The sequence below is a fragment of the Pan paniscus genome, chromosome 19 (assembly GCF_029289425.2).
Source record: "Pan paniscus chromosome 19, NHGRI_mPanPan1-v2.0_pri, whole genome shotgun sequence".
In the NCBI taxonomy this organism is placed as follows: domain Eukaryota; kingdom Metazoa; phylum Chordata; class Mammalia; order Primates; family Hominidae; genus Pan; species Pan paniscus.
This window is the reverse complement of record NC_073268.2, coordinates 27309831-27328984: the sequence shown is the minus strand read 5'-3', so window position 1 is coordinate 27328984 and position 19154 is coordinate 27309831. Positions and strand designations below refer to the sequence as shown.

The window sequence follows — 19154 nt, the reverse complement described above, 5'->3', positions numbered from 1 at the left end:
TCAACCTCCCGAGTAGCTGTGGTTACAGGTGCATGCCACCATTCCCAGCTAATTTTTTATATTTTTGGTAGAGGTGGGGTTTTCTCATGTTGGCCAGGCTGGTCTCAAACTCCTGACCTCAAGTGATCCTCCTGCCTCGGCCCCCAAAGTGCTGGGATTACAGGCGTGAGCTACCACGCCCGGCCATAACACTGTTTTTTTAAGTTAATTTAAAGTATTGAAATCACAGGAAACATAACTGGAAGATTATTCCTTTTGATGACACTGTTTATTATCTTGTTGAAGACTGATCTCTGTACAGATGACAAGGGAAGAAACAATTTTTGTGGGTGATAATGGTAATAATAATACTAATTATAAGTACTTGCTCTGTCCCAGGCACCACTTTGAGTACTTTACATGAATTAACCCTTAAATCATCACTATAATCCTATGAAGTACCTATGATTAGTATCCCCATTTTATAGATGAAGAAATTTAGGCTAAGGGAGGTTAAGTAACTTGTTCAAGGTCACACAGCAAATACCATGTTTTATCAGATCTAAGACACCATTGATTATAAGAAGCACCTCAATTTCAGAAATGTTAAAATGTAAAACTGGCTGATGAAAGTTGTGATGTACTTTCGATTATAAGATGAATCTTGATTTCAGAGAGTTTTTTTATTTTTTTGAGACAGGGTTTCACTGTGTCCTCTAGGCTGGAGTGCAGTGGCATGATCATGGCTCAGTGCCACCTCTATCTTCCAGGCTTAAGTGATCCTTCCACCTCAGCTTCCCAAGTATCTGGGACTACATGCTTGTGCCACCATGTCCAGCTAATTTTTTTTTTTTTTTTCCTGTGGAGAAAGGGTCTCGCCTTGTTGCTCAGGCTGGTCTGGAACTCTTGAGCTCAAGCAATCCTATCGCCTCAGCCTCCCAGAATGCTAGGATTACTCCAGGCCTACTTCAGGGACTTTTTATTTTTCTTTAAAAAAAAATAAAGAATTTTTTTTAGAGATGGGGTCTTGCTCTGCTGTTCAGCCTGGAGTGCAGTGGTATAATCATAGCTCACTGCAGCCTCGACCTCCTGGGCTCAATGATCCTCCTCCCTCAGCCTGCCCTGAGTAACTAGGTCTGTGGGCACAAGCCACAATGCCCAGCCCAGAGTTTAAAATATGAAACAATATTTATCTTAGAATGGCTGAAATACGGTTTCAGAGCCAGGATTCAAATTTAGGCTATATGATTGTGATTCCAGGGCATATGCTCTCCTCAAAGAGTTGTCTTAGAAAAAAGTATTTTTTTCAGACTTGTTTTTTCTCCGTGAGGGCCACTGAAAAGCTGTGATCATGATTCCACCATTCTATTGCAGCTGCAGACAAGGTTAAATGAATCCTTAAAAAATTGTTGTCCGGGCTCGGTGGCTCACGCCTGTAATCCCAGCACTTTGGGAGGCCAAGAAAGGTGAATCACAAGATCAGGAGTTCGAGGCCAGCCTGGCCAAGGTGGTGAAATCCCGTCTCTACTAAAAATACGAAAATTAGCTGAGTGTTGTGCCGGCTGCCTGTAATCCCAGCTACTCGAGAGGCTGAAGCAGGAGAATCAACTTGAACCTGGGAGGCAGAGGTTGCAGTGAGCTGAGATGGCGCCACTCTAGCCTGGGTGAAAGAGCAAGACTCTGTCTCAAAAAAAAAAAAAACTTGTGAAGAAGTGGTGTGCTGGCCCACACCTGTAATCTTAGCACTTTGGGAGACTGAGGTACAAGGATCCCTTGAGCCTAGGAGTTCAAGGCTGCAGTGAGCTATGATGGTGCCACTGCACTTCGGCCTGGGTGACAGAACGAGACCCTGTCTCCAAAAATAAAATTTTAAAAACCCAAACTTGTCAGAAGAATAACACAAACCTCCTCTGTCCTTTAAGAAAGTAGCTTTTGCTAATTTAATTTTTCTTTCTTTGCAGTGTTTCACTCGAGGCTTTGAGTACAAGAAACATCAAAGCGATCATACTTATGAAATAATGGTAATGATGAAGTTGCTGGGAATTTCTGTTCACTTTTTTTAAGAATTAGACTGGGAAGTAGTTTTTCTTTTCTTCCATTTTTCTTTAAGCTCTCTTGGACTTCAGGGAATTAGTTTTCTTAATCTCTGAGTATCTTTACCTTTTCTCCCCTTCGGAAATAGGTAATTGTTATCCAATAAGTTTTTTAGGGTTTTGTGGATCTATCAAGGTATTTAAGCACAAAAATAGTTTTATATACTCAGATTTTTGTTTGAAATTTGGAAATTATTCAAAGGAAATACTTTTGATATGAGGATAACAGGTATGCTGCTTTTTAAACTCATTGATAAACATAGCCAATGTGTTGTCACTGTGTGCTCATGGTATTTTTACGTGGTTCATGTGGACAGTGGTGTTTTTGTTGAGCAGTTCATTCCTTTGCCTTGGGGAAATTAGTTACCTTCTGAGAGTCAGGTTATAAAGTGAACACAGCAAATGAATTAATACATAAAATCACTGAAGAGGCAGACTGGTTTATAAGCTTGAATAAAACTTGGCTATAGATTAATTGTAATGCCACATTTAAAGAAGGAATAAGAGTGTTCGTAGTGTCCTTCCAAGCCCTGGCCATGGGAGTGGGTGGTTTAATAAGCCAAAGTGAATATCCAGTCTGCTTGACGGGTATATATACCTTTGTCAAGATAGTTTTGTCGGCCAGGCACAGTAACTCACGCCTGTAATCCTAGCACTTCCAGAGGCCAGGTTGGGCAGATCACTTGAGGTCAGGAGTTCAAGACCAGCCTAGCCAATATAAGGTGAAACCCTGTCTCTATTAAGAATACAAAAATTAGCTGGGTGTGGTGATGTGCACCTGTAGTCTCAGCTATTTGGGCGTCTGAGGCAGGAGAATCGCTTGAACCCAGGAGGCAGAGGTTGCAGAGAGCCAAGATCGCACCACTGCACTCCAGCCTGGGCGACAGAGTGAGACTCCGTCTCAAAAAAAAAAGATAGTTTTGTCAGTTATCAGAGCATATTAAGCATATAACTAAATCTCCTACTTCAAGCAGTTTTCTGACATTTGGCCCCCATGCAGTTTTTCTTACAGGAAAGGATCCTGGCAGGCTTGACAGTTAAAATTTCACATAGTAGATTAATCTATATTAGTTTTCTATCGATGCTGCAACAAATTACCAAAAATTAGATATCTTAAGACAACACAAATTTGTCTCACAATTCTGTGGATCAGAAGATCATTAGGCTCAGCTGGTTTGCTCCAGGTTCCATAAGGCTGAAATGAAGATGTTGGCCAGCCTGGGCTCTCACCTGGAGGCCCTGGGGTAGAATCCACTTCTAGGTTCTTTCAGGTTGTTGGCAGAATTCACTGCCTTAAGGTTTTAGGAAGGATGCCACTGTTTTGATCAGGGCATGTTCTCCGTTTCCACAGGCTGTCTGCATTCCCTGGCTCTGGGCCCCCTTTCTCCATCCTCAAAGCCAGGAGCACAGGAAGTCCTTGAGGTTGTTGATGAAATCCAGGGAATCTCTATGACCTCTCCTATTGCCTTATCTTTCCTGTGCTGAATCTTTATGAGTGATTCTTTTGCTTTCCTCTTCTACTTTGAGACAGGGTCTCACTCTATCACCCAGGCTAAAGAGCAGTGGCACAATCATAGCTCACTGTAGCCTCGACCTCCCAGGCTTAAGCTATCCTATCTCAGCCACCTGACTATCTGGGACTATAGGCACAAGCCACCATGCCTGGCTAATTTTAAAATTTTTTTTGTAGGCCAGGCTTGGTGGCTCATGCCTGTAATCCCAGCACTTTGGGAGGCCGAGGCGGGTGGATCACAAGGTCAGGAGATCGAGACCATCCTGGCTAACATGGTGAAACCCCATCTCTACTAAAAACACAAAAAATTAGCCAGGTGTGGTGGTGGGCGCCTGTAGTCCCAGCTACTCGGGAGGCTGAGGCGGGAAAATGATGTGAACCCGGGAGGCAGAGCTTGTATTGAGCCAAGATTGTGCCACTGCACTCCAGCCTGGGCAACAGAGTGAGACTCCATCTCAAAAAAAAAAAAAAAGAAAAAAAGAAAAAGAAAAATTTTGTAGACAGGGGTCTAGGGGTCTTTCTATGTTATTCAGGCGTCTAGGGGGCTTTCTATGTTATTCAGGCTGGTCTCAAACTCCTGGGCTCAAGTGATCCTCCCACCTCAACCCTCAACCTCCTAAAGTGCTGGGATTACAGGTGTGAGCCACCACAGCAGGCACCTCAACTATGTATAAGGACTCATGTGGATTACATTGGGCCTATCTGGGTAATCCAGGATAGTCTCTCTACTTTAAGGTCAGCTGATTAGTAACCTTTATTCCATCTGTAAAGTCCTTTCCCAGCAGTACCTCGCTAGTGTTTGATGGACTAGTCAGAAGACAGGAATCTTAGGATGAGGGGAACATCTTTATTTTTATTTTATTTATTTATTGAAAAAAAAAATAGAGACAGGGTTTCTCCATGTTGCCCAGGCAGGTCTCGAACTCAGGGGTTCAAGTGATCCTTCCACTTAGGCCTCCCAAAGTGCTGGAATTATAGACATGAGCCACCATGCCCAGCCAGAGAACATCTTTAGAATTGGGCCTCCTACAGCACTGCAGTATATTTACTTCAGTCTCTTAAAAGTTTAGAAAGGGTGAATCAGCATCTCTCAGCCTGACTATTGGTGGAGTCCTATTAAAATGAGTTTCTGGGCGTATAATATTCAGGGTCAGATTCTAGGCCACAATGAATTAATCAAAGAACCAGTTAGAGTTCTTGGGAGCCAACTAACTAGCCTTCCTCTATCCATCTCTAAACAATTTCAGTCTTTTAATGGCTTCAGTAATTGTAAGACTTGGAATAAATTTTTTCCCCCTTTAAATGCAAAAATGAAGGGTTAGGAGACTGTTCAAAGTAGCTGTGGATTTGAGTTAATTTCACCAAGGTTATCAGGTCTTCAGAAAGCTGGTTTATTTTTCCCAAATTAATGCGAGAATACCTAGAGCCAGAATACAAATTTATTCATTCACATTGTGAAATAACTCCTTAAGGGATAATTCAGTATAGCTTGGGTAGGTTGGTAGTCATGCTTATTCACTGTAGGAAAGCTGACCATGAGCTTTCTTTAGCTATTCTGGCATCATGTCTTCTTCATAATGCTGAAAGCACTGACTAAGTTTCACTCCACATCACTTCATTCTGATTACATCATCCTTTTCTCACGTATTCAACACCCATACAATCACATTTCAGAGTACTGTCCTTTACTTTGGGGAGCTTTTGGGGGTTACTAATACTTCCTTTTTGTGGCCCACCTTATTTATTCCCAGTGAATCTTTCCTTCTATAGGCATGATGACCAAATTTTAGCTTTCTACACAAAACTTGATTTTTTTGCCTCAGATAACTTTAAATGGTTTTCAGTACTTTTGTCATGTCACAGAGCTGTATTTTTGGGAGTTACTCATGCTGTGGTAGGTGGTGTGTTAACCAGGATTTCTGAATTCTATGCCTATTTTTGTCTTGTAATTCTTAGAACTTTGAACAAGTCAAGGCAGCTCTTTCTGCCACACCCTTTTATACCAGTGATTCTTAAACTTCAGTACATAAGAATTGCCTGGGAGCTTCTTATAAACGTAGATTTCTAGACTCTTCTGTGAGAGATTGTGGTTCAGAAGTGCTGAGGTTTGGTCCAGGAGTTGAATAATATTAATTAAACTTTTTGTAAAACTGCCTTATGCCTTCTTTGGTGTGTCTGTGATGTAGAAAGTTTTTATTGTTTATCTCACAGTAAAGTTGGTTGAGAAACAATTAATATTCTAAAATACAGTTTTACAAATGACAGTCTCTTCAACTAATGTGTGTGTTGTCATATTTACATGTCTTTTGGTACTTGCTGAATTGAGAGTGATTATGAATTTAGTATAGATATAGACTCTGAAATTTCTCTGTTGGATTTCATAATACCTCATGTGCTAGACATATTCGTAGTACGTGCTCAGATGAAAATGTGTTGCTTATTGGTAGTGTAATCTCACAAATCATGACTTTTTTTTTGTCATTAACAAAAGGTATAACAAGTTCTAAGTGCCTGTGTAATCTGAAGACCTCCTGTGTGGTCTTCAGATTATTTTTTTTTTTTACTTGTTATTATAGAAAAGTTCAGATATACACAAGAGAGAATGATGTTTGGTTATCTATTGCTATGTAACAGCTACCTCAAAACCTCATGCTTAAAAATGACCATTTTATTATCTCCCACAGTTTTGTGGGTCAGGCATTCAGATTAGGCACAGTGAGGGTGGCTCTTGGCTCCACATGATGTACTTAGGCTGAAAGTCCCAAGAGGGTTATGAATTTAGTATAGGCATAGACTCCAAAATTTCTCTCTTGGATCTCATAACACCTCATGTGCTAGGCATATTCATAGTACGTGCTCAGATGAAAATGTGTTTGTCATTGTAACCAACTACTACATAATGGTAATAAATTTCCGTTTACCCATCACTAACTCTTAAAATTATTGACTCGTGGCCAATCTTACTTTATCTAAACCATCACCTTTTCTTTTATCTTTTCTTTTTTTTTTTTGAGACAGAGTCTTGCCCTGTCGCCCAGGCTGGAGTCCAGTGGGTTGATTTTGGCTCACTGCAACCTCCGACTCCTGGGTCCAAGCGATTCTCCCGCCTCAGCCTCCTGAGTAGCTCAGGTTACAGGCACACACCACCGTGCCCGGCTAATTTTTGTAGAGACAGGGTTTCACCATGTTGTCCAGGCTGGTCTTGAACTCCTGACCTCAGGTGATCTGCTCACCTCGGCCACCCAAAGTGCTGGGATGACAAGCGTGAGCTACTGCACCCGGCCTAAACCATCACCTTTCTAGATTATTTTGAAGCAAGTATCCTAGACAGTATATCATTTCATCTTTCAGTATTTCATTAGGTCTCTACGTAATTCTAGTCACTTTTCACATTCCCCGTCATTTCATAAAGGCTTAATATCTAAAACCCTGCTGCCTTTTTTACCCTTGAAACAATCACTGTTCTGATTTTTTTTTATCAGCGTAGATTGGTTTTGCATATTCTAGAACTGCATATATATGGAATCATACTGTATTGGTTTTGCATATTCTAGAACTGCATATATATGGAATCATACTGTATGTACACTTCCGTTGTTTCTGGTTTCTTTCACTCAGCTTTTTTTTTTTTTTTTTTTTTTGTGACAGTCTTGCTCTATTGCCCAGGCTGGAGTGCAATTGCACAATCTCGGCTCACTGCAACCTCCGCCTCCCGGGTTCAAGCAGTTCTCCTGCCTCAGCCTCCCAGGTAGCTGGGATTATTATAGGCGTCCACCACCGCGCCCGGCTAATTTTGTATTTTTAGTAGAGACGGGGTTTCACCATGTTGGCCAGATTGGTCTCGAACCCCTGACCTCAGGTGATCCACCTGCCTTGGCCTCCCAGAGTGCTGGGATTACAGGTGTGAGCCACCGCGCCTGGACTCACTCAGCATGCTTTTGAGTTTTATTCATGTTGTGTATGTTACTGGTACATTTGCTACTAATCATTTCTTTTAATTACTGAGTAATATTCTGTTGTACGAACATAATACAGTTTTTTATCCATTCTCCCTTTGATGGACACCTGGGCCTTTCCCAGGTTTAGGCTATTGTGAATAAAGCTGCAATGAGTATTCTTATATAAAGCTTTCTATGTACATATGTTTTCACTGTTTTTTGGATAAATACCTAGGAGTGAAATTATTGGGTCATAGAGTAAATGATTGTTTAACTTTTAAATAAATGATTGGCAAGTTTTCCAAAGCATTTGTATCATTTTACACCTCTGTCGACAATATATGAGAGTTCTGATTGCTTCATGTGCTTGCCAGCATTTGGCATTGTCAGTTTCATTCATTTTAGCTATCTTAGTCAGTGTAGTGTGGTATTACAATTTTTTTTTTTTTTTTTTTTTTTTTTTACTTTTTGCGGTTTGTTTAATTCAGATACAAATAAGATTCACACATTTCAATTTTCCAATTGGTTGCCTTTTATGTATTTTCTATTCTGTATGGGTTTTCCTTCCCTTTCTCTCATTTCTTTTTTTTTGTCTTATTTTAGAATAATTATTTTTTAAATTTTCTTCTTAAATATATAGAGAAATAGAAATAGAGTTTTGCCATGTTGTCCAGGGTGGTCTTAAACTCCTGGACTCAAGGGATCCTCCCACCTTGGCCTCCCAAAGTGCTAGGATTACAGGTGTGAGCCACCGTGCCCAGCCATTTTTGGGTTTACTGAAGTTGCAAATGTAGTATAGAGAGTTCCCATATATCCTTCATCCTGCTTCCCCAAATGTTAACATCTTACATTATAGTACCTTTGTCAAAATTGAGAAATGAACATTGGCCGGGTGCAGTGGCTCCTTCCTGTAATCCCAGCACTTTGAGAGGCTGCGGTAGGAGAATTGTTTGAGTCCAGGAGTTTGAGACCAGCCTGGGCAATCCAGAAAGACCCCATTGCTGCAGAAAAATTTAAAAATTAGGTGGGTGTGGTTGCACATGCTTATATTCTTAGCTACTTGTATGGTGGAGGCAGGAGGATTGCTTGAGTTCGGGAGTTTGAAGCTACAGTGAGCCATGATCACACCAGTGCACTCCAGCCTGGTCAACCCACAAGACCCCGTCTCAAAGAGAAAAAGGCTGAGCGCGGTTCCTCATGCCTGTAATCCCAGCATTTTGGGAGGCCGAGGTGGGCGGATTACTTGAGGTCGGGAGTTCAAGACCAACCTGGCCAACATGGTGAAACCCTATCTCTACTAAAAATACAAAAAATTAGCCAGGTACAGTTGTGTGTGTCTGTAATCCCAGATGTTCTGGAGGCTGAGGCAGGAGAGTCGCTTGAACCCAGGAGGTGGAGGTTGCGGTGAGCCGAGATCATGCCACTGCACTCCAGCCTGGGCTATGGAGAAAGACTTGGTCTCAAAAAAAAAAAAAAAATGGGGGGCGCAAAAGAAATGAACATTACTACAATACTAGTAACTATAGATTTTATTCAGATTTCTCCAGATTTTCCACAAATGTCCTTTTCTGTTGCAGGATCCAGTTGGGGATCCCACATTGCATTTAGTCATAATGTTTTCTCCAATCTGTGACAGTTTCTTAGATTTTCCTTGTTCATGACCTTGACAGGTCGAAGTGTATTTTGTACAGTGTCTCTCAATTTTGTCTTCATAGGTTTGATATTTTATCATGATTAGATTTGGATTATAGATGTTTAGGTGGAAGATCACAGAGGTGAATTGCCTTCTCATTTTATCATATCAGACGATACATAATTTAACACTGGTGATGTTGAAAAATGAGCAGCCAGCCACAAGAGATGCATGAGGCAGGGTGTATGTGGGAAGGGGTACGGAGCTTTCCTGTCCTCTCTGGGTACACCACCCTCCACCTCCATGTGTTCAGCAGCCCGGAAGCTCCTCGCTCTCATTTCTTATTATTCGTTTGATTTTTTAAAGCTGGATTGTTTGTCTTACAGATGTTAGTACAGTCTGGATTCTGTTGACTAATGTGTTCCTCTCTCTTCTGTGTTTCCTATAAATTAGTAGTTACATTTAATGACTACTTCAGATTCATTTAGGACCATTGTCTGGATCTGCTAATTCACCAAGGATTGCAAAACATTAATCTTTTAATTCTATCACTCATTTTAATTTATGAGTTAGAAATTTCTTATTATTGTGTGGTCCCTTGGAGTAACGTTTATACAGGAAAGGAAACAGAAATGATGATTACTTCCCTTTATTTACTAGTTTTGAGAATATGCATTGGTTCCCTAGCATCCTCTACATATTTAAAATATTTGATGTTTCAGTCCTTTGTGGTTATTATCCTTATTGATGCTCAAAATATTCCATTTTTAGTTAACAGGAGTTTCTGGAAGTTGACTTCTGAATTTTTTTGACATGACCTTTATAGTCTTTAAGAACTTCTTTGCTGCCAGGCACGGTGGCTCATGCCTATAATCCCAGCACTTTGGGAGGCCCAGGCGGGCAGATCACCTGAGGTCGGGAGTTCGAGACCAGCCTGACCAACATGGAGAAATCCCGTCTCTACTAAAAATACAAAATTAGCCAGGTGTGGTGGCACATGCTTGTAATCCCAGCTACTCATCGCTACTGGGTTGGTCATTTTTCCTGGACCTTTTCAATGAACAATGTTAGGAAATTATTTTTCTTTTAAGATACAACACATGAGTTCATAATAAAACTTTCAATTTAAATACGAGACTACAAGAGTTTTGTTTGTTTGTTTTCTGTTTGTTTGTTTGTTTGTTTGTTTTTGAAACGGAGTCTCTCTCTGTCCCGCAGGCTGGAGTGCAGTGGCGCCATCTTGGCTCACCGCAAGCTCCACCTCCCGGGTTCACGCCATTCTCCTGCCTCAGCCTCCCGAGCAGCTGGGACTACAGGCACCTGCCACCACACCCGGCTAATTTTTTGTATTTTTAGTAGAGACGGGGTTTCACCGTGTTAGCCAAGATGGTCTCGATCTCCTGACCTCGTGATCTGCCCGCCTTGGCCTCTCAAAGTGCTGGGATTACAGGCATGAGCCACCGCGCCCGGCCTGTTTTTGGTTTTTATGAGACAGAGTCTCTTGCCCAGGCTGGAGAGCAGTGGTGCAATCTCAACTCACTGCAGACTCTACCTCCCGGGTTCAAGTGATCCTCCTGCCTTAGCCTGCCAAGTAGCTGGAACCACAGGTGCGCGCCACCATGCCCAGCTAATTTTTGTAGTTTTTGTAGAGACAGGGTTTTGCCATGTTGCCCAGGCTGGTCTCAAACTCCTGAGCTCAAGCAATCCACCCACCCAGGTCTCCCAAAGTGCTAGGACTACAGGTGCATGCCAACACTCCCAGCTAATTTTTGTAGTTTTTGTAGAGATGGGGTTTCACTATGTTGCCCAGGCTGGTCTCAAAACTCCTGAGCCCAAAAAATCCACCCACCCAGGCCTCCCAAAATGCTGGGATTGCAGGCATGAGCCACCATGCCTGGCCAACTACGAGGTTTTTACATAACCTCACAGATCTTACAGCTATATCTTTTTTTTTTTTCCAAGCCAAAAATTATACTTCCCAATGACACTAACCAACGTAATTATTTATTTGCTTTACCTCATAACATATACACGTACACTAATCTCAAAATAACTGTCAATACTAAAGAAACAATTTAAGATTTGGCAATTTCTTTTGTTTTTAAGGTATATCCTACTTAGAGATATTTAGTCAAATTAAGTGTTTCAAAATCACTTGAAATAGTTCCTTTCTGTGTGATTATGCCTTCAAATTGATTTCTGAGTTCGTTATATTTTGCATTTTATTCTTAAGATTTTGAAGTTTATTTTTATTTTTATTTTTTGAGACGGAGTCTTGCTTGTTGCCCACGCTGGGGTTCAGTGCTATGATCTCGGCTCCCTGCAGCCTCCACCTTCCAGTTCAAGCGATTCTCCTGCCTCAGCCTCCCGAGTAGCTGGGACTACAGGTGCGTGCCACCATGTCCGGCTAATTTTTGTATTTTTAGTAGAGACGAGGTTTCATAATGTTGGCCAGCCTTGTCTTGAACTCCTGACCTCAAGAGATCCACCTGCCTTGGCCTCCCAAAGTGTTGGGATTACAGGTGTGAGCCACTGAGGCCAGCCTAGAGTTTAATATTATACTCTTTATGTTTCAAAGTTAAATCTACAAGCAAGGAATATTCAGAGACGTCTAGCTTCTGGATAGATGTCTCTACCCTGTTCTCTTTCTTCCTCCCCATACTAACCTTTTTTTTTTTTAAAGTGTGTTTTATTCTTCCATTTAAAAAAATACATACATATTTGTCTTTTCCTCTTTCTTAGCTAAATGGGAGCGTACTGAAATATTTATCTCTACCTCTGTGTTAAGTTTAAAAATATATGTATATCTGCATGAATTGCTTGGCATTTATAGGTGATATGGAGGCCCTTCTAGCTAATGGTGGAAACGGGTGGGAGAGGTGGACAACTAATAATAATGTACCCTGGGTATCTCTCATCATTCGGCTGTAAACTATTACTACAGTTGAAGTTCCTAGATTCCATTTATTTTTAATTTTTTTTTTTTTTTGAAACGGAGTCTTGCTCTGTCGCCCAGGCTGAAGTGCAGTGGCGCGATCTCAGCTCACTGCAAGCTCCGCCTCCCGGGTTCATGCCATCCTCTTGCCTCAGCCTCCCAAGTAGCTGGGACTACAGGCGCTCACCACCAGGCCCGGCTAATTTTTTATATTTTTAGTAGAGACGGGGTTTCACTGTGTTAGCCAGGATGGTCTCGATCTCCTGACCTCGTGATCCGCCCTCCTCGGCCTCCGAAAGTGCTGGGATTACAGGCGTGAGCCACTGTGCCCAGCCTATTTTTGATTTTTGAGACAGAGTCTTGTTGTGACGCCCAGGCTGAAGTGCGGTGGTGTGATCTCAGCTCACTGCAACCTCTGCTTCCGCAGTTCAAGTGATTCTCCTGCCTCAGCCTCCTGAGTAGCTGGGACTACAGGCGTGTGCCACCATGCCCAGCTCATTTTTGTGTTTTTAGTAGAGACGGAGTTTCACCATATTGGCCAGGCTGGTCTCGAACTCCTGACCTCAAGTGATCCGCCCGCCTCCGCCTTCCAAAGTGCTGGGAGTATAGGCGTGAGCCACCGTGCCTGGCCCCTAGATTCCATTTGTATCTCTGTTCTTAAGCAAAACTTTTTTCTCCTTAGACTTCAGATTTTCCTGTCCTTGATCCCAGCTGGACTGCTCAAGAAGAAATGGCCCTTTTAGAAGCTGTGATGGACTGTGGCTTTGGAAATTGGTAAGAGCTTGGTGTTAAGAGTTGTCCTGCCCTAGTGGACTCAGAGAAGAAGCTGTTGTTGAAGAGTAAAGGAAGGAACCTCAGGAAGAGAAAGTATGTGTTGCTTTCCTATCAACCCATGATTTAGAGGCAAGTTAGTCCCCTCTGTACATTATTTTTCCAGTGTCAAAATGTGTCACAAGGATATGGGATGTTTAGCGGTCCATGACTGAGCAGCTTTAAAAGGCCACTTTGGATGTATCAACAGTGGGAAGATTGATTATTATTCCTTTCTGAATAGTAGGGAAGTTTAGTTTCGTTAGTTATTACTCCCTTCTGATTTTATGAATTTTTGTTAGTTGTAGATGCCCTAGTCATTTAAGTGAATCAGACTTTAGCTAGATGGTCATACGTAAGTTTCAAGTTTCACAGACTTCCTGATAGCATTCTCTGTTTTTAGCTTTCAAACACCTACCTGCCTTAGTCCAAAACCGGCGGAATTGAATAGCACTTATTGCTGTTGACCTAGGGGGCAGCACCACTTAATACTACCACTTTCGTTTTTATCTTTTGGGAACACTTTCATATGGATGCTTTTATTTTATGAACTAGATAGCAGAGGCATTATTGAATATATTTTGTTCACAAATTATCTGAAGCCTAGGGGGTTGAAATGATTTCTTGTGATTACATAGCTTATTACTGAAGGACTCTTAATTAGGACCTCCCTGTCCTGACTTACTAGTGTATATAACCTTTCTTGGTGTTCATCAGAATAAACTCTGCTGCCTCCCTTATGTCCAGGGACCTGAAGAAGGAGACCTGAATTTAGTTCACATTTTGCTTGTATTCATTCATTCAGTATTTATTAAGCATCATAAAATACTGTGTACAATGAGAAATACCAAAGGAGGTAGAAAAGTAATCACTTGTGAGGAGTTTGCTAGTCATCTTTGGCCTAGTTTTTCATTTTTTGCTTACCATTCTCTCTAAAATAGTCTAAACCTCTCTGTCCTCCTTCCCTCTTAACAAAGAACATAAAAAAGACATAGCTTCTCTATCCGCTGTGGGTAAGGCACTAAGTTTGGCAGTGAGTGGGCTAGAGCTAAGAATTATGAGATGCATCCTGTCTTCAGAAAGCTTATAGTTTAGCAGGGGACTTAAAATATCTATACAAGTGATTGAAGTACACAAAACAGCACAGTGATGCCTTAGGGGAGGTCAAGTGAAATGCTGTGAAAAAGAGACCTTGAGGAAAGGACTTCCACCTCTACCTCTCCATTACCTTGGCTCAAGTCAGGGATTTTTTTTTATTGAGACAGTCTCACTTTATCACCCAGGCTGAAATGCAGTGGTGTGATCACAGTCACTATAACCCTGAACTCCTGGGCTCAAGGGATCTTCCCTCCTCAGACTCCCAAGTAGTTGGAACAACAGGTGTGTGCCACCATACTCTAATTTTTAAATTTGATTATTATTATTATTATTTGGAAACAGGATCTTGCTCTGTTGCCCAGGGTGGAGTACAGGGGCATGAGCTTGACTCATTTCAGCTTCAACCTTCCAGGCTCAAGTGATCCTCCCAGCTCAGGCTCCCGAGTAGCTGGGACTACCGGCGTGTGCAACCACCCCTGGCTAATCTTTGTATTTTTTGTTGAGATAGGATTTTACTGTGTTGCCCAGGCTGGTCTCAAACTCCTGAGTTCAAGCCATCCTCCCACCTTGGCCTCCCAAAGTGCTGGAATAACAGATGTGCGCCACCATGCCTGGCCAGATTCTTAAGCAAGTTTCTTAATTATTTTGGGCCTCATTTTTCCTTCTTTGAAATTGAGATAGTAACAATATCCATACCACAAATTTGATACTAGGTTTAACTTAAATTCTGTTGTGAATGTTTCTAGCTCAGTGCCTGGCATCTCATAGCAGCTCTAGTAAAGACATGTTTATGTTAAGTGTTTGGTAAACCGTAAAATATTATGCAAAATAAAACTATATTTCTGTATATTTTGAATGTTCTGAAGTCACTTCTTATTATTTACAGCAATTATTTCTGTAGGGCCTAGCTCACAGGAAAATTTACAAATTTTCCAGTCATCTTTATTTATTTATTTATTTATTTATTTTTTTTTGAGATGGAGTTTCGCTCTTGTTGCCCAGACTGGAGTGCAATGGCGCGATCTCTGCTCACCGCAACCTTTGCCTCCTGGGTTCAAGCAATTCTCCTGCCTCAGCCTCCCAAGTAGCTGGGATTACAAGCATGCATGCACCACCGCGCCTGGCTAATTTTGTATTTTTAGTAGAGACAGGGTTTCTCCATGTTGATCAGGCTGGTCTCTAACTCCCAACCTCAGGTGATCCACCTACCTCCCAAAGTGCTGGGATTACAGGTGTGAGCCACTGCGCCTGGCCTCAGTCATCTTTCTTTAAGTGGAAAAGAAAGGACTTTTTAGTCATTATTTCTGTGTTTTAGACTAGCAAGATATGGAACACCAGATTACACCAATCTAGGCTTATATTTATGTCATTTTTCTGCTGATATCTTTTTGATATCAATTTGGAAATATCAGAGTATATTATATGGATGTGACTTAAAATATGAAAAGAGCAAATGATGCTTTTAGTATTATGTGTAAATACAAGTACCACTTCTCTCTTTTTCCCACAATCCTCTAGGCAGGATGTAGCCAATCAAATGTGCACCAAGACCAAGGAGGAGTGTGAGAAGCACTATATGAAGCATTTCATCAATAACCCTCTGTTTGCATCTACCCTGCTGAACCTGAAACAAGCAGAGGAAGCAAAAACTGCTGACACAGCCATTCCATTTCACTGTAAGTGCCTCCCTATCTTGATAAGATATACTTAGCTCATCCTTGGGCCCTGTTTCAGTAGCAGATAAAGAGTGATTTGATGACTTGGACAGCTAATGATATCACAGAAGATAGGAGGAGTTAGTATGGCAGCTATTGAGAGTCAGGATCGACCCGGCATGGTGGCTTGTGCCTGTAATCCCAGCACCTTGGGAGGCCGAGGCGGGTAAATCACTTGAGGCCAGGAGTTCAAGACCAGCCTGGCCAACATGGCGAAACCCTGTCTCAACTAAAAGTATAAAGATTAGCTGGACGTGGTGGCAGACACCTGTAATCCCAGCTACTGGGGAGGCCAAGGCAGGAGAATCACTTGAACCAGGTAGGCGGAGATTGCAGTGAGCCAAGATCACATCACTGCACTCCAACCTGGGTGACAGAGTGAGACTTCATCTCTTAAAAAAAAAAAAAAAAAGAGTCAGGATTATAATGTGGCAAAGAAGGAACATACTCTAAGGGTCAGAGTTCTATACAGGACATCAAGGTGCTTGAAGCCAATGTGTAGTTCCACCTACCTTGAGTCCTTTGAACATATCAGTTAACTTAGTGCTTTCCTTCTTATTTCCTTAGTAAAATAAGATGTCAAAAAGGGAAAACCTTTTCTATGCTGTTATGAGTGCAAGTTTTTTTTCAATCCCTTTGGAGAGCCTATGATTATACATATGAGTTGCTTAGAGAATACAGTATTTGACTCATTATTATTAATTGCCTTGGTGTCAAGCCCAAGAATCAGTTTGTTATTTTTGTTCACTTGGTTGTGTCAGTGATGGCGAACTTTTTAATCTCATGTGCGTGTGGGACCAGTGGGTCTCTTAATAAAATATAACCAAAAACATGATGAATTATAAATGACCATCTTTCCTGAATGACTCTCAGGGCACAAGTAATGAGATATGAATGTTTTCCCTTCCCTTTTCTCTTTCCTCATACTCTATAGAAACAGTTTTATAGCTGACTAACTTAAAGGCTGGTAGTACCTCCTTTTTTTTTTTTTTTTTTTGGAGACAGAGTCTCGCTGTGTCTCCCAGGCTGGAGTGCAGTGGCACAACCTCGGCTCACTGCAACCTCCACCTCCAGGGTTCAAACGATTCTCGTGCCTCAGCCTCCTGAGTAGCTGGTACCACAGGTGCGTGCCACCACACCTGGCTAATTTTTTGTATTTTTAGTAGAGACAAGGTTTTGCTGTGTTGGCGAGGCTGGTCTCGAACTCCTGACCTTAGATGATCTGCCCGCCTCGGCCTCCCAAAGTGTTGGGATTACAGGTGTGAGCCACCGTGCCTGGTTGATACCTCCTATTTGGATAGCACTTTGGTGTTAGCACTTTGTTCTCAAATCCATTAGACCATTTGTTTCCTAACAGCAACCCAGTGAGATAGGCAGAGCAAGTGCTTTTGTTTTTCATTCGAGAAGACCGATGCAGAAAGGTTAGTTTGTGCAGGGTCATGGGACTAGTGTGTGTTGGAGCTAGGACTTAATTTCAGCTAACTTCCAATTCCAGTGTTTGTTTTTTTCCCGTCTTTTTTTTTTTTTTTTTTTTTTTTTTTTTTGCCTCTCAGTTGGATGAGTTTTGTAAATTGAAGTTCATCCTAAGGGATAAGGGAGCCGAAGCCAACGGTAAATATTTAGGTTCTGTAATATTGAAGGAAAAAAGTCATGATTTCCTTTCATTTTAGGGAAGCAGAAATCAGAAGAAATTTCCCCATATTTACTTAAAGGATTGCCTGAGTCTTGGTTTTTCTTTTTAAAAAACCTGTTTTCATAATACTTTATCTTTTTCACATTTCCTTTTATAAAAACCATTTTAAATTTTATTTATTCTTGGACTATTATGTCATTTTTTTCATGCCAATATTGTATTAGTTAACTCAGAAACCTTCTAAATTCTTCCAGCTACAGATGACCCTCCCCGACCTACCTTTGACTCCTTGCTTTCTCGGGACATGGCCGGGTACATGCCAGCTCGAGCAGATTTCATTGAGGTAGGATAAATGTGTTTTTAGCACAAAGTAGGAAAAATTTGTTTTTGTTTCTCATGAGCCTTCTGTCTCACCCATAGATTCCATACCACTAAAAGGAGATTTTTCAAGGCACTATAATTTGTAGGACCTTTAGGCAGCCACATTTTCTTAGGTTTGAGTGCCTTTTCTCATTTGTAAACATTTTCACATATGGAACAGTAAAAATTCTTTAAACAAACAACCTATTTCTGGCCAGGCTCAGTGGCTTACACCTGTAATCCCAGCACTTTGGGAGCTGAGAATGGAGGATCGCTTGAGTCCAGGTGTTCGAGACTAGCCTGGGCAACGTAGTGAGACCCTGTCTCTACAAAAAATAAAAAATTAGCTGGGTGTGGTGGTGCATGCCTGTAGTCCCAACTACTTGGCAGGCTGATATGGGAGGATCACTTGAGCCTGGGAGGTTAAGGCTGCAGCGAGTGGTGATCATTCCACTAAACTGCACCCTAGACAACAGAGTAAGACCCTGTCTCCAAAAAACAAAAAAACCCCAGCAAACCCACTTCTTAAGTTGCATCAGTGCTGGCTTCCACTTTCTTAGGTATGAAATTCCTATAGTCTGGTTCTTTTTTTTTTTTTTTTTTTTTTTTTGAGACAGAGTTTTTGCTCTTGTTGCCCAGGCTGGAGTGCAATGGCATGGTCTCGGCCCATTGCAACCTCCACTTCCTGGGTTCAAGCAATTCTCCTGTCTCAGCCTCCCAAGTAGCTGAGACTACAGGTTCCTGCCACCATGCCCGGATAATTTTTGTATTTTTAGTAGAGACAGGGTTTCACCATGTTGGCCAGGCTGGTCTCAAACTCCTGACCTCAGGCAATCCACCAGCCTCGGCTTCCCAAAGTGCTAGGATTACAGGCGTGAGCCACTGCACCTGGCCTGTAGTCTGGTTCTTATTGTACATCTAGGGGCTTTCAAGATTGTACTGTATCAGGGGTTGACAAACTTATTCTATTAAAGGCCAGATAGTAAATATTTTAGGTTTAGTATGCTATAAAGTTTCTATTGTAACTGTACTTTGTCATTATTGTGCTAAAGCAGCATGGGATAATATAAGAATAAATGAATACGCCTGTGTTCCAGTAAAACTTTATGTACAAAAACAGACAGTAGGCTGAATAGTAGTTTACTGATTCCTGTACTATATCCACAAGTATATAAAGAATGATGAATGTGTATAAAAACTATATGTTCCTTGCTCAGCTATGGAATTAAAAGACATGTGAATGTAGCCACAAGTCTCTTGATTTATCATCTAATTCACAACTTGAAAGATAGTTTGGCCAAATGCGGTAGCTTACACCTGTAAATCCCAGCACTTTGGGAGGCTGAGGCAGGCGGATTGCTTGAGCTCAGGAGTTTGAGACCAGCCTGGGCAACATGGCAAAACGCTGTTTCTTCAACAACAACAACAACAAAAACCCGAAACCAAA

At 41.5% G+C, this 19154-nt stretch overlaps 1 protein-coding gene across 7 annotated transcripts in view; it reads left to right on the top strand.

The window, feature by feature from the left end:
* The window catches only part of TADA2A (transcriptional adaptor 2A), a 74405-nt gene that overhangs the window by 18143 nt on the left and 37108 nt on the right, over positions 1-19154 (top strand). For 3 of the 7 annotated variants that reach the window (XM_034942032.3, XM_008971224.4, XM_034942034.3), the window contains 4 exons: positions 1941-2000; positions 12774-12865; positions 15518-15675; positions 17602-17690. In XM_034942032.3, the coding sequence (XP_034797923.1) occupies positions 1941-2000; positions 12774-12865; positions 15518-15675; positions 17602-17690 (399 nt within the window). Of the gene's footprint in view, positions 1-1940; positions 2001-11423; positions 11544-12773; positions 12866-15517; positions 15676-17601; positions 17691-19154 lie in introns of all 7 variants that reach the window. The other 4 variants (XM_055101002.2, XM_063599116.1, XM_034942033.3 and 1 more) reach the window with 2 other exon arrangements.